This window comes from Loxodonta africana, chromosome 10, assembly GCF_030014295.1.
Source record: "Loxodonta africana isolate mLoxAfr1 chromosome 10, mLoxAfr1.hap2, whole genome shotgun sequence".
In the NCBI taxonomy this organism is placed as follows: domain Eukaryota; kingdom Metazoa; phylum Chordata; class Mammalia; order Proboscidea; family Elephantidae; genus Loxodonta; species Loxodonta africana.
The window spans coordinates 29,027,266-29,042,680 of NC_087351.1; the positions used below are offsets into that span (position 1 = coordinate 29,027,266).

Genomic DNA, 15,415 nt, shown 5'->3' on the forward strand with positions numbered 1-15,415 from the left:
TGATGACAAGGATCTTCCCCCAGAGCCAAAAAGAGAGAAAGCCTTCCCTTGGAGCTGACACTCTGAATGCAGACATCTAGCCTCCGAGACTAAATGAGAGAATAAATCTCTGTTTGTTAAAGCCATCCACTTGTGGTATTTCTGTTATAGTAGCACTAGGTAACTGAGACAGACTCCTACAACAGCAAATATGATCTTAACAAATAATTCAGAAAAAGCTCATTTTATGAAATAATAACAATAAAACTCCCTTCCAAAATATTAATGCTAATTTCAGCTCTGAAATCTCTTGTGGCTTGGGAATACACTTGCCTGTATTGCTCTGTTTTACCTACATATATTTATTCAAAATGTATGACAGTGGAAGATATATAGTAGATGTTGAGTAAGAACTTGTTTCATTTCCAGGATAGCTATGCACAGGGCCAGGAAAACTGTCTTCCTGAGGTCTCCTGCTTCAATGCTGTTATGGCTAAATGGATTTCCTGAAAGACCTTCCTTTTTTTGTTTGTTTGTCTTGTTGTTTTGTTTTGTTTTTATGTTTATTAGAAAGAAAAGTGGGACAATTGGCAACAGTCAAAAAAAGTCTCTAGTTAGTAGCATGCTGTCAATGTGAGTTTAATGATTTTGATAATTATATTGTGCCTATTGAAGATGTTCATATTTGGGGAGTCTCAGCGGAAAACATACGTGAATTCTTTGTACTGCTTTTTCATGTTTTTGTAAGTTTGAAATTATTTCAAAATGAAAGCTTAAAAATCACACCTCCCACCCATCATCTCTTCTTTCTGGAAAATCAGAAGAGGTCCTGTCCCCAAAACCACTCACTAGAGTTCCAGTGAATAGCTTCCTGTATCTCAGCCATCTCAGCCTGTGTCACTTTGACAGATTTTTCCCTTAGACAGCTGGCAGGCACACTGACTGAGCTTAAAAAATTGATTGATTATATCTCATGCCAACCCTGAAAAGTTTGGGACCGTAAAAGTTAACTTCTTCTGGAAAGGAAAACAAACGCAGAAGGCATCAATGTCTCCAGAGAAGGCAGGCCCCAGAGGAAGGGAAGAATCAGCAAGAAACAACCTCCTGACACCATTCTCCTTCTAGAAGTGGTAAATTGATCCTCATGGAGCAGGGAAATAGGACTCACTCCCTGGAGGTTAGGCTTATAATCCTTCCATCCTCCAACAAACACCAGAAAGCTTCGCCCCAAACCTATTGCTACTCCTTTGCTCTTTGATGGTTGTTGTAGAGGAGAACACCTCTCCATTCCAGAAAGATCAGAAACTGTAGGAGAAACTTCAGGTTTGGATTCATTTCCCTCTTGCCCAGAAAATGACATTGTGTAATACTTAGAGGACAAGATAACTCTAATAAAAAAAAAAAAGAGAGAGAGAGAGCTGGAAAAAACTACTGCTCTCTAAAAAGGCACCTACTTACTTTGCTTCAGCTATACATTCTACAGCTGTCAATTCCTAAGCATTAGTATTTGTCAGACCTAGAGAAGGGACTTCCACAAATGTTACCTCATTCAGAGTGCTCAGCTCTTTGATGAAAGGGTTACAGGTGCATTTTACAGGCAGAAAAATTGGGTAATAATTAATATAATTGTCTTGACCAAGTTCTCACAGTTGGTAAAGTATGAGTTGTAATTCAAACCTAGGATCCTTACTCCTAATCCATTGCTTCTCTATTACATCTTAGCTGCCTACCATTTATCACAAATAAGAAAATTGTTGTTCATTTCAAGGGCTTTGCAAAATGGGATGGATGTGACCAAACGTCCAGATCAAATGAAATAGATGCTTATGCTGGTGTGAGAGACGGCACAGCAATAATGCTTCTAATAACTGTGCCTTCTTGGACTAGCCTTAGGGAAAAAGTAAAAATCAGAGAAACATCTCTCTCTCATTTAGAGCACAGGATCTGCCTCACTTGGGTCTGATCTATCCCAACCTTCCTGAGATATAATGGGAGGCGGGTTAGAGTTTGTTTTGTTTTGTTTTGCTTTGCTTTGCACATAAACTCATTCTGAGCAGCCTATGTACATTAACACAGCTCTAACACCACTGTACCCATATTCTCACTCCCTCTGCACAGCATCTTCTATGCTGGTTCAGGAAACTTTGGCTACCACATAACAGCTCCTGCATAGACTTCTTCTGGGTAAACACCACAGTTGATCTCTGTACAGTGGAGCTAAGTAGTAAAAGGTGAGCAACAATAGTATTGTTAGAAATAGTTTTCTGACCCACTATTAATTTAGTTAGGTCAAATGTAAAAGGCTGTGGGTACACAGAGAATCATTTTTCACACCTTGTTTTCTAGGGCAGATTTTTGAGACTCTCAAAGCTGGAGAATTACCCCAAGGGGGAACTGGCCTGGATCTTGTGGCTTTGATTATAAGTGACAAATTCTCCAACCAATGTTTTTGTCTGAGAGATAAATGTAACTAAAACATCTATGTCTATAAAGCCTTGATTTCGTGTGCAGTTGTCATATATTTGGGATAAGAATAAGCATTTTATATTGAAAAAGCATTAAGAATCACATAATCGAACTCTCTTATACTTCGTAAAGTTTGAACGATTCCACTGGAGTGACTAAGCAAGTGTACGGCAATGCTAAACTTAGAATCTCCACCCCACCTCCTCTCCTACTCCTACATCCAGGACTGTGGGGTCCTAATCATCTGTAGCCTCAAGACAGGAAACCATCTAGGGTGGAACATGTTCTACCACCCAGAGCATTCAGTCTCCCATTACTTCCTTTAAATGGAATTCCCCTTAAGCCTGGGTGAACTCTCTAGTAGCCTCAAGTCATTTGGAACCTTTCTTGTGTATGCCAGCCCCTCAAATTTCATCTTACAGGTTTTGTAAAGTTCAAATGAAGTAACTGGTTAAGTATCTATCTACTTACCTATCTCTTTCTCTCCTTCTCTCTCTCTATCTCTCTCTCTCTCTCGTGTATGTATATATATATATATATATACACATACATATGTAGAGAAAGAGTATACTTATTTTCTGTGTTTGTGACAGTGTAGACAATCATCTTTAACAGATATTTACATAATACCTACTTTCTTCCTCAGACTTTGCTGGGCATGGGCATAAACAGTGAGCAAGAAAGCAAAGACCTGATTCAGGAAAGAGCTTGGCTGTTTTTAGAAACAGAAAGAAAGGCCAAAGTTATATTACTGAAGTTTAATATAAGTGTTGGGAAAGGCTATGAGCACATGAGTGTGTCATTGTGTGTGGGGGGGTGTGTCTGTATGTAGAGACATATCACGCTGGCTTTGGAAACTCACTTCAGTAACTTAGCTGAAACCTGGCCCAGCAGGTTTGAGTTAGCTCAGTAGAAGAACAGGCTGATTCCAGCTGCTGGCCTATAGAGGCCCCTGCTTTCTAACAAGGCCACTTGCTCAACCAAGGAACTTCCACTGTTCTATAGTCAAATTGATGGTCCTTGCTTTCCTGTCCCTATAAATACATAGAGCAGGAGTGAGCAAATGATGGTTCATGGGTCAAATCTGGCCTGCTGCCTGTTTTTATATTACAGCAAGCTAAAAATGCTTTTCCTACGTTTTTAAATGGTTGGAAAAATTCATTGGAGAGTAACATTTCATAAAACATTAGACATACATGATGTTAATTTTATGAAATTCAAATTTCAGTGGACATAAATTTTTATTAGAATACAGCTATGTTCTTTCATTTAGGTATTATATATGGCTACTTTACCTTACAAAAATGGAGTTGAATTGTTATGACAGGGACTATATGGTCCACAAGCCTAAAATATTTAAGAAAAATTTGCCCACCCCTGGTATAGGACATTACAGGGGTATGGAAGTCCTTCTCTACTGAAACGCAGACCTTGAAGAGTACACTCCAAATATTCACACCTCTCAGTGGGATCATGAGAGCTCAGGGGAAGGTGGGCCCCCTGATACTTTTCACCTAGTCAGTTTTTCTCTAATAAACCCTATTTTGTATGTGCAGAGCTTATATTAGTAGAGCCTGTATGCACATCCCATTTGTATAACACTGTGTGCGTGTGAGAGAATTTGATTGCTAGAACTGTGAGATGTGGTTGGAGATATTTGTTGTTGTTGTTGTTAGGCACCATTGAGTTGATTCCGCTCAGAAGAACCCCATACACAACAGAATGAAATATTGCCTGGTCCTAAGCAACCTTCACGATGCTTCCTTTCTTTGAGCCTATTGTTGCAGCCACTGTGTCAGTCCACCTCGTTGAAGGTCTTCCTCTTTTTCACTGACCCTCGAATTTGCCAAGCATTATATTTTTCTCCAGAGACTCGTTCCACCTGATGACATGTCCAAAGTACATGAGATGAAGTCTAGCCATCCTCGCTTCTAAGGTGCATTCTGGCTATACAGATTTGTTTGTTCTACTGGCACTCCATAGCATATTCAATATGCTTCACCAACACCGTAATTCAAAGGCATCAATTCTTCTTTGGTCTTCTTTACTCATTGTCTACCTTTCACATGCATATAAGGTGATTGAAAATACCATGGCTTGGTGTTAGACACACCTTAGTCCTCAAGGTAACACCTTTGCTTTATAACACTTTGAAGAGGTCTTCTGCAGTAGATTTGCAAAATGCGATACGTCATTTGATTTCTTGACTGCTGCTTCAATAGGCATCGATTGTGGATCCAAATAAAATGAAATCCTTTACAACTTCAATATTTTCTCCATTTATGATGATGTTGCTTATAAGTCTAGTTGTGAGGATTTCTTTTTTATTGATGTGTGATCCATACTGAAGGTTGTAGTCTTTGATCTTCATCAGTAAGTGTTTCAAGTTCTCTTCACTTTCAGCAATCAAGATTGAGTCATCTGTGTATCGCAGGTTGTTAGTGAGTCTTCCTCCAGTCCTGATGCCATGTTCTTCCTCATATAGTCCAATTTCTTGAATTATCTGCTCAGCATGCAGATTGAATAAGTGTGGTGAAAAGATACAACCCTGACACATATCTTTTCTGATTTTAAACCACACAGTACCACATTCTTCTGTTCGAATAACTGCCTCTTGGTCTATGTACAGGGTCTACAGGAGCATAACTAAATGTTCTGGAATTTCCATTCATTGCAAAGTCACCCATAATTTGTTATGGAGATGTTTATTATGGAATTATTGTGGAGATGTTTAGAGGGGACAAATCAAAAACCAAGGTCTAGATATTTTATTCTAAGTGAATTCAGAAGCTACCTAAAGTCTATGTACAACAGAAGGAAATGATCTGATTTTCTTTGTTTAAAGCGTCACTTGGGCTCTGGCATGGAGGGCAGTCTGTTGTGAGGTCAGAATGGAAGCCAATTAAGACACTATCACAGTGGTCCATGGGAAAAAATGATGACTCGAACTAGGGTGGAGGCAGTGTAGCTAGGAGAAGCTTAACCAAAGTTTTGTTAACAAGCATTTCATTTCTGATTGATCGGTGGGAACAAGCAGTTCATAAGCTCAGTTAAGTAATTATGAGGTGAAGATGTGAATTTGGAGGATCTGTGTCTGACCTTGTCATAGATCCACAAGAGAGCATCAAAGAGTTGTATCTAAGTCATATGAAGAAGGATTGTTACCTGCATTGAGCCATTTTCCTGAACACAAAAGGCAAAGGGATTTCTTGAACCGTGGCTGTTTTCCAGGATAACAGGATTCAGGTAAAATTTAACATTGTCAGGTGATATATACATATGTATTCTACTAAGAGTAACTCTAATATAAATACCTCTACAGCACTGTACTTGAAGAGCTTATCAGTTCTGACCAAAAGTTTACTTGAGCCCTTAGTGAAAATGTGAATGAGAACAAAAAAGCGAGCTAGGAAATCTCTCAGCGTTGAATGAAAACAGTAGCAATTGATATTTAATTCTTTATTTTCTTTCCCAAGGTGTTTCAAATGTAAATCTGGGTCCCCATCTGTCTTTACACTGTTATTCAGTATTTGCTGGTCTTTTACAGCTCACAGACACATGAAAATCTTCAACACCCTCAACAACTCCAACACCATTGATGGCTTCATCCTCCTGGGCTTCACTTGCTCCAGGGAGGGTCAGATCCTCCTCTTTGTGCTCTTCTCTATTCTCTACCTCCTGACCCTCATGGGGAACGGTTCCATCATCTGTGCTGTGCGCTGGGATCAGAGACTCCACACACCCATGTACATCCTACTTGCCAACTTCTCCTTCCTGGAGATCTGCTATGTCACCTCCAGTATCCCCAAAATGTTGGCCAATTTCCTCTCTAAGACCAAAGTCATCTCCTTCTCTGGGTGCTTTCTCCAATTCTACTTTTTCTTCTCCCTGGGTTGTACAGAAGGCTTTTTCTTGACGGTTATGGCATTTGATCGATACCTTGCAATCTGCCGGCCTCTTCACTATTCAACCATTATGACTGGACGTCTCTGCATCAATCTTGTGGTCAGTTGCTGGATATTTGCTTTCCTCTGGTTCTTGATTCCTGTTATCATCATTTCCCAAATGTCCTTTTGTGGATCCAGGATTATTGACCACTTCCTATGTGACCCGGGTCCCCTTCTAGCACTCACTTGCAAAAGAATTCCTGTGATGGAGCTTCTCTTCTCCACCTTAAATCCTCTCCTCATTATTATTCTCTTTTTCTTCATGATGGGATCCTACACTCTGGTCCTAAGAGCTGTACTAAGAGTCCCCTCAGCAGCTGGAAAAAGAAAAGCCTTCTCTATCTGTGGGTCTCATCTGGCTATGGTTTCACTTTTCTATGGCTCAGTACTGGTCATGTATGGGAGTCTATCATCTCAGCAAGAAGAAGGAATGCAGAAAATTGTGACGCTATTTTATTCTGTCTTGACCCCACTCCTTAACCCTGTGATATACAGTCTTAGGAACAAAGATATGAAAAGAGCCCTGCAGAAATTTCTGGGAATACAAAAAACAGTGTTAATCAAGAAGACCCTTGAGCAATATTAAACTCATATTTAATCTCTTGTTCAGATTAAAAAAAAAATGGTATAGTTCATATATTTGTTCATCCTAGTATTGATCCAAAACCTTAATCACCTGTAAGTCTGCTTCTACTGTCTATTTCTTCTCTGAGTTTTTGATCATTTAGAACTATTTCTTAGCAGGCCTCAATTTTTTTTTCTTTTTTTTGAATGCAGGACTTTGCATTTAAAAAATTCTGCAGACATTGTGTGTAGCAACCCAACCAAGATAAGGTGTTCTTTTTGCAGGTAGATAGAGTAGAGGTAGATAATTTTAATCCCATTTAAAAGTTATCTTTATGTGTTTTAAAGATGATCCATGTCAGTAGTGCTCTTTCTGCTGGGATACAGCCCTTACTCAGGAACATGGCATTCATGAGATCTCAAATGAAGCCAGGACTATGTACCAGGGCCGCTCCTGTTTAGTATGCCCTGACTCCTATTTCACCCTCCGACTCCTGGAATCTCTCCCTAAATCTTCAGACTCTCAGTTTCTGCTTTCTTCTAGATTTCTTGAAGTATCATCTTGCATATTAACAGATTCAAAAAAAAAAAAAACCCCTAAACCCATTGAGTTGATTCCTACTCATAGAAATCCCATAGGTCAAAGTAGAACTGCCCCATAGGATTTCCAAGTTGCAGCTGGTGGATTCGAATTGCTGACCTTGTGGTTAGCAGCCACGCTCTTAACCACTACGCCACCAGGGCTCCATAAACAGTAAAAAAAAAAAAAAAAAACCCATTACCATCAAGTGGACCCCACAGGAATCCAAAAATGCCTTGAGGGAAGATTTCATCAAATTTTGGGTGTCATTCTCTGTGGTCCGCCTCTCTCAAGAATTTGTTCCTTTTGAAAACATAGTGAAATGAATGAATTTCTAGAAAATCTTTACCTACCTAAACTAACACAAACAGAAGTAAAAAAAAAAAAAAACTAAATAAACCCACAACAAGAGATTGCAAAGGTAATTAAAAACTCCAAACAAAAAAAAAAGCCCTGGCCTGGAAGGCTCCACTGGAGAGTTCTATCAAACTTTCAGAGAAGAGTTAATACCACTACTACTCAAGGTATTTCCAAGCAAGGACAAGGATGAAATACTCCCGAACTCATTCTATGAAGCCAGCACATCCCTGATAACAAAAGCAGGTAAAGACACCACAAAGAAAGAAAATTACAGACCTCTATCTCTTGTGAATGTAGATGCAAAAATCCTCAATAAAATTCTAGCCAGGAGAATTCAACAACATATCAAAAAAGTATTTCTCCATGACCAAGTGGGATTCATACCAGGCGTGCAGAGATGCTTCAACATTAGAAAAACGATTAATACAATCCATCATATGAATAAAACAAAAGACAAGAACCACATGATCTTATCAATTGATGCATAAAAGGCATGTGAAAAAGTTCAACCACTGATTCATTATAAAAAAATCTCAGCAAAATAGGAATAGAAGGAAAATTCCTCAACAGAATAAAGGGCATTTATACAAAGCCAGTAGCCAAAATCATCCTAAATGGAGAGAAAGTGAAAGCAATCCCCCTGAGATCGGGAACCAGACAAGGATGCCCCTTATCACCACTCTTATTCAACATTGTGCTGGAGGTCCTGGCCAGAGCAATTAGGCTAGACAAAGAAATAAAGGGCATCCAGAATGGTAAGGAAGAAGTAAAAGTATCTCTATTTGCAGATGACATGATCTTATACACAGAACACCCTAAGGAATCCTAAACACAACTACTGAAACTAATAGAAAGTTCAGCAGAGTATTGGGATACAAGATAAACATACAAAAATCAGCTTGATTCCTCTACACCAACAAAGAGAACATTGAAGAAGAAATCACCAAGTCAATACCGTTTACAGTAGCCCCGAAGAAGATAAAATACTTAGGATTAAATCTTACCAGAGATGTAAAAGAATTATACAAAAAAACTATAAGACACTACTGCAAGAAATCAAAAGAGACGTACATAAGAAGAAAAACATACCTTGCTTATGGATAGGAAGACTTAACATTGTAAAAATGTCTATTCTACCAAAAGCGATCTATAGATACAATGCAATTCTGATCTAAATTCCAAAGACATTTTTCAGTGAGATGGAGAAACAAATCACCAACTTCATATGAAAGGCCAAGAGACCCTGTTAAGTAAAGCATTACTGAAAAAGAAGAACAAAGTGGGAGGCCTCACTATTAAACCACCACATTAGTCAAAACAACCTGGTATTGTAAAAAACAGATACATAGACCAATGGAACAGAATTGTGTATCCAGATATAAATCCACCCAAATATGAGAAGCTGATATTTGACAAAAGCCCTAAGTCAGTTACTTGGGGAAAAGATAGACTCTTTAACAAATGGTGCTGGGGTAACTGGATATCCATTTGCAAAAAAATGAAACAAGACCCATGCCTCCCACCATGCACAAAAACGAGCTCAAAATGGATCAAAGACCTAAATATGAAAGCTAAAACGATAAAGATCATGGAAGAAAAATTAGGGGCAATGCTAGGAGCCCTAATACATGACATGAACAGTATAGAAAACATTACTAACATTGCAGGAAAAAAAAAGGGAGATAACTCAAAACTCCTAAAAACCAAACACCTATGCTCATCCAAAGACTTCACCAAAAGAGTAAAACAATAATCTACATATTGGGAAAGAGTTTTTAGCTATAACATTTCCCATCAGAGTCTGATCTCTAAAATATACATGATACAGCAAAAACTCAACTACAAAAAGACAAATAACCCAATTAAAAAATGGGCAAAGTATATGAACAGACACTTCACTAAAGAAGACATTCAGGTAGCTAACAGATACATGAGGAAATGCTCACGATCATTAGCCATTAGAGAAATGCAAATCAAAATTACAATGAGATTCCATCTCACTCCACCAAGGCTGGCATTAATCTAAAAAACACAGAATAATAAATGCTGGAGAGGTTGTGGAGAGACTGGAAGTGCTGGTGGGAATGTAACATGGTACAACCACTTTGGAAATCGATTGGGGGCTTCCTTAAAAAGCTAGAAATAGAACCACCATACGATCCAGCTATCCTTCTCCTTGGAATATATTCTAGAGAAATAAAAGAATTACACAGATACATGCACACTCATGTTTACTGCAGCACTGTTTACAATAGCAAAAAGATGGAAGCAACCAAGGTGCCCATCAATGGATGCATGGATAAACAAATTATGGTATATTCACACAATGGAATACTATGCGTTAATAAAGAAAAATGATGAATCCATGAAATATTTCAAAACTTGGAGAATCTGGAAGCATTATGCTAAGTGAAATTAGTCAGTTGCAAAAGGACAAATATTGTATGAGACCACTCTTATAAGAACTTGAGAAATAGGTTAAAGAGAGAGAAAATATTCTTTGATAGTTATGACAGTGGGAAGGGAGGGAGGGAAAGGGGTATGCACTAATTAGATCGTAGACAAAAACTATTTTAGATGAAAGGAAAATCAACACACAATATGGAAGAAGTCAGCACAACTGGACTAAACCAAAAGCAAAGAAGTTTCCTGAATAAACTGACTGCTTCAAAGGCCAGCGTAGCAGCGGCAGGGGTTTGGGTTACCATGGTTTCAGGAGACATCTAGGTCAATTGGTATAATAAAATCTATTAAGAAAACATTCTGCATCCCACTTTGGAGAGTGGCATCTGGGGTCTTAAATGCTAGCAAGCAGCCATCTAAGATGTATTAATTGGTCTTAACCCACCTGGAGCAAAGGAAAAATAAAGAACACAAAAGACACAAGGGAATTATGAGGCCAGGAGACAGAAAAGGCCACAAAAACCAGAAACTACACCAGCCTGAGACCAGAAGAACTAGATGGTGCCCGGCTACAACTGATGACTTCCCTGACATGGAACACAAGAGAAACCCTGAGAGAGCAGGAGAGCAGTGTGATACAGACCCCAAATTCTCATAAAAAGACCAGACTTAATGATCTGACTGAGACTAGAAGGACCCCAGAAGTCATGGTCCCCAGCCCTTCTGTTTAGCCCAAAAAAAAAAAAAAAAGACCTTCTGTTTAGCCCAAGACAGGAACTATTCCTAAAGCCAACTCTTCAGACAGGGATTGGACTGAACTATAGGACAGAAAATGATACTGGTGAGGGGTGAGCTTCTTGGATCAAGTAGACACATAAGACTATGTGGCCAACTCCTGTCTGGAGGGGAGATGAGAAGGCAGAGGGGGTCAGAAGCTGGCTGAATGGACAGGAAAATAGAGGATGGAGAGGACTGTGCTGTCTCATTAGGGGGAAAGCAACTAGGAGTATATAGCAAGGTGTATATAAATTTTGGTATGAGAGACTGACTTGATTTGTAAACTTTCCCTTAAAGCACAATAAAAATTAAAAAAAAAAAAAAAAAGAATTTGTACCTCAAACACCTGCTGCTTAGGCAGCTGCAAACTCCAAACCTTCTATGTCTTCAGTTCACAAAACCCACTGCTTTCTATTCAGATTTTATTCCTTCATCCCCCAACCCCGTCTCTTCCCCATGCCTCCACACCTCTATATTCCCCCCACCTAATGAATTGTCCGAGCCCTTGTGGCATAGTGGTTAAGAGCTACAGCTGCTAACCTTCAGGCTGACAGCTTGAATCCACCACCTGCTCCTTGGAAACCCTGTGGAGCAGTTCTATTCTGTTCTATATGATCGCTATGATTCAGAATCCACTCCAAGGCAATGGTTTTTGTTTTGCTTTGTTTCGTTTTGTTTTTAGTGAATTGTCAAATATCCTGAGGCGGGGGGCGGGGAGGTGAATGTGGAGCCCACTTCCCTGCTTTTGCCTTCTTCCAGGAATTATAGTCCCTGAAGTTTTACCTGTGTAGATTGCTCTCCAGTACATTCAAATGGTTGCTTGTATTTTGTCCAGATTTTATAGTTACTTCTCTCAGAAAGGTTAGTTGCTAAGCTGCTAAGTCATGACCATAACCCGGAAAGATACGCTAAAAAAAAAAAGCAAGACTGAATTGGATTTATACCTGAAAACTGCATGTTTGATTTAAAATTAGAAAATCAATGTAATTCATCACATTAACAAAGTAAAAGTGTATAAACATTATATCTTTTCAAAACATACAGCAAAACACATATTAAAACTCAATATAATCCATTTTAAAATATCTTAGTAAAATAGGGATAAAAGAACTGTTTCTTAACTGATAAAGAGGTTTTATTTAAAAAATAAACCTACATTAAATGCACTTACTGTTTTAGTTTGAAAGTTTTTCTCTTTGAGATTTGCAATGGAGACAAGGATGTTGATTACAAACACTAGTGTTCAACATTGTACTTCAGGTTCTAGCCAGTGCAATTATGCAGGAAAAATAAATTAAAGTTACAAGGAGTAGAAAGTTAGGATATAAAATTGAAAAAACTGTATATATTTATGTGCAATATCTAAAAGAAATTAAAATGGTATAATTATACATGTATTATGTCCAAAATAATCTCCCAAGAAAATATCACATTTAACAGGTGAATTTTTAAAAATCATAAAAAAAAGTTTTTTTTTTAATTGAATATGAGTCAATATATAAATTTTAATTTTATTTCTATATACCAGCAACAAAAGCTATATTTGAATGATACCACTTATAATGGCACCAAAAAATTACCATACAGAAAAAAAAAAAAATCTAACAAAAGAGGTAAAAGACCTCATGACAGAAGAAAAATTGTTGAAGATTTAAATAAATGGAGGTTGTATTATTTCATCACAGGGTTGGCTGGGGGTTATTATTTCATGAGTTGAAACTCAGTATTGTGAAGGTATTGATTCTCTCCAAATTGCTCTGTAGTTTTAACAAACTATCAACCAAAACTGCAGCAGTTATTTTTGGGAACTTAACAAGCTAGTCCTAATTTTAAATGAAATGATTGAAATAATCATGAACTGAGAACGGGGAAATAAATTGCAGTGTGTTCATACAATGTAATGCTAAATACCTATTAAAAAAAACAGTGAAGTAAAAGGAAAAGGAGGAGAATATGAAAGAAAGAAAAAAAATACACATGGTTGACATATTCCTAGACATCAAGACTTATTACAAAGGTAATGACATTGTGATATTAGGGCAAACATAAGCAAATAGGCCAAAGGAACCAATTAAAATCCAGTGCCCTCGAGTCGATTCCGACTCATATTGACCCTACAGGACAGAGTAGAACTGCCCCATGGAGTTTACAAGAAGTGCCTGGTGGATTTGAACTGCTGACACTTTGGTTAGCAGCTGTAGCTACTAACCACTATGCCACCAGGGTTAGCAAGTTCACTAAAAGACCCGCAGATATAAAGTCACTCGGTTTATGACAAAAGTGACATTGCAGTGCAGTTACAAAGGGATGGTCTGGAAGTGAAAAAAGGAATGAACTCTAGGGAGGATAAAAATGTGGATAAATAAAAACCTGTTTATAAAATAATTATAATATCTTGTGGGATTTATAACATATGTAGAAATAAAATATATGAACAAATACATTTAAACCATTGTTACAATCTTAAACTGTTCAGGAAGTGGTAAAAGTACGAACTTAAGATATACCAAAACTAACCCAAGCCCATTGCCATATGGTCAATTGCACCTAATAGCAACCCTATAGGACAGAGTAGAACTGCCCCATAGGGTTTCGAAAGAGAAGCTGGTGGATTCGAACTGCTGACCTTTTGGAAAGCAGCCTTAACAATTAACCACTGCACCAGGGCTCTAATTTAAGCTACATGCTGTAATAATCATGGAAGTGTATTGTAATCACTACAATAATTATCCAAGAGTGTATAACTAAAAAAACTAATGGGGATTATTAAATAATAAAATTACTTGAATAATCCAAAACAAGAAAGAACACAGAACAGATACGACAAATAGAAGAGAAATAGCCTATCAGTAGTTAAAGCCTGGAAGCAAAAACTTAGAGATGCCCATTGTGTGAAGGAAACGCACCCTCAGAGAATATAAACAATGTACATTTTCAACATTCTCTGGACTTCACAGTGAAAAACACATCCCCTGGGAAAAAAAAAAAGTTCTCTGTAAACCCATACAGATATCTCACCATTGCCTTTTTAAGACATTCTTCCTGCCTTCACTCTAGGGACCAACTTACCCCAAACTATATGAAGACTGTGGGTGGAAGAAAGGATGCTACACCAAGGACCCTTGAGCACAAACTGTCCCAATGGGAGACTGAAGGCTTCACAATAATTTTTAAGATGCACCTTTAATTGTACCCCTTGAGAGCCTCAACAACACTCTCTTCCCTTCCTTCACCTGTACCCCCTTTTTGAAATTGCGTCATGAGTTCATACCTCAGTATTTCCATCAACTCTGCAGCGTAAGTAACTAATCTATAAAAAACATCTGATGAACTTTCTCTGCTGGGCCAGACAGGAGAAAGATCTGGGTGCCTGTGGTTGACTGAGGTCTTGAGGAAAATACCAAACTGGCAGTTAAGGCCCACGCCTCAAGGACTGACTATAGGGTATGCTTCTTTCCATTGGCTATTACTATTGCCCAACTTTCTTTTTCGAGCTCCTCAGGAAGGGAGGAAAGAGAGGTTCAGTGGTTAGCTTTGTATTTCCTAGGATTTAGAATAACATCCAAGTGTGCACTAATGATCAGGATAACTCTTAAAGCTCAGATCCCTGGGTCCTGATTCCATGGTACGCATTGAAAACCATCCAAGAGGGTACCCAGACACAGTGTTTGTTCCCAGCTGCGTCCACACTTTGTCCTATCATGAGACGTAAGTAACTTTTCTCCCTATCTAGGCTTCACTGGATTTTTCCTGAGACATCCATACATAGACACTAGCTCCAGTGGAATCCCCTTTCACTATTAATATAGTTTTGCAAACTTCTGTGGGTTTTATAATTCTGGATATGTGATTTTATCCACAGTAAACTGTATCTCTAAAAAAAAAAACTTTTTTTTTTTTTTTAAATAATCAGGTATGTTATAATGAGCTGCTGACTGAGGACCCAGTTACTCAGGTGTTCTTCAGCTTAACATTCCCTTAAACTTTCTTGCCTCATGATTCACAAAGGAATCTCTCATTATTCATAAAATTGCTACATTTCATAATTTGATGTTAGAAGACTGTTCAGTGTGGTGCAGAACTCAGCTTTTAGAAAGCCCTCAGTTAAACAGCTTATTCTTATTTACTCTTATGCACACCCCAGCTAATGTAATGCCCTTCCTTTAATCATTTATTTTCTGCATATTGAATTGTGAACACTAGTGTGTTTTCATATCCTCCTACTTATGTCATATGAAGCTGTATGTTTCTGAGAGCCAGAATGTACAAGGAGATTAATAAAATAAATCTGAGCAACCTAGAGAGCTGCCTGTAGGTTTGTTTGTTATGTGACATATTG

General features: G+C 38.2%; 1 protein-coding gene across 1 annotated transcript; it reads left to right on the forward strand.

Annotated features, from left to right (window-relative positions):
- Positions 1-4,734: 4,734 nt before the first annotated feature.
- Positions 4,735-6,978, forward strand: LOC100665078 (olfactory receptor 11G2-like). Its single transcript, XM_010601023.3, has one exon. It carries the CDS (start codon positions 6,004-6,006, stop codon positions 6,976-6,978), a length of 975 nt encoding a protein of 324 aa, XP_010599325.2. The 5' UTR covers positions 4,735-6,003.
- Positions 6,979-15,415: the final 8,437 nt, after the last annotated feature.

Coding starts and splice junctions, on each gene's coding strand:
- LOC100665078 (XM_010601023.3), top strand. CDS start 6,004: ATGAAAATCTTCAACACCCTCAACAACTCCAACACCATTGATGGCTTC.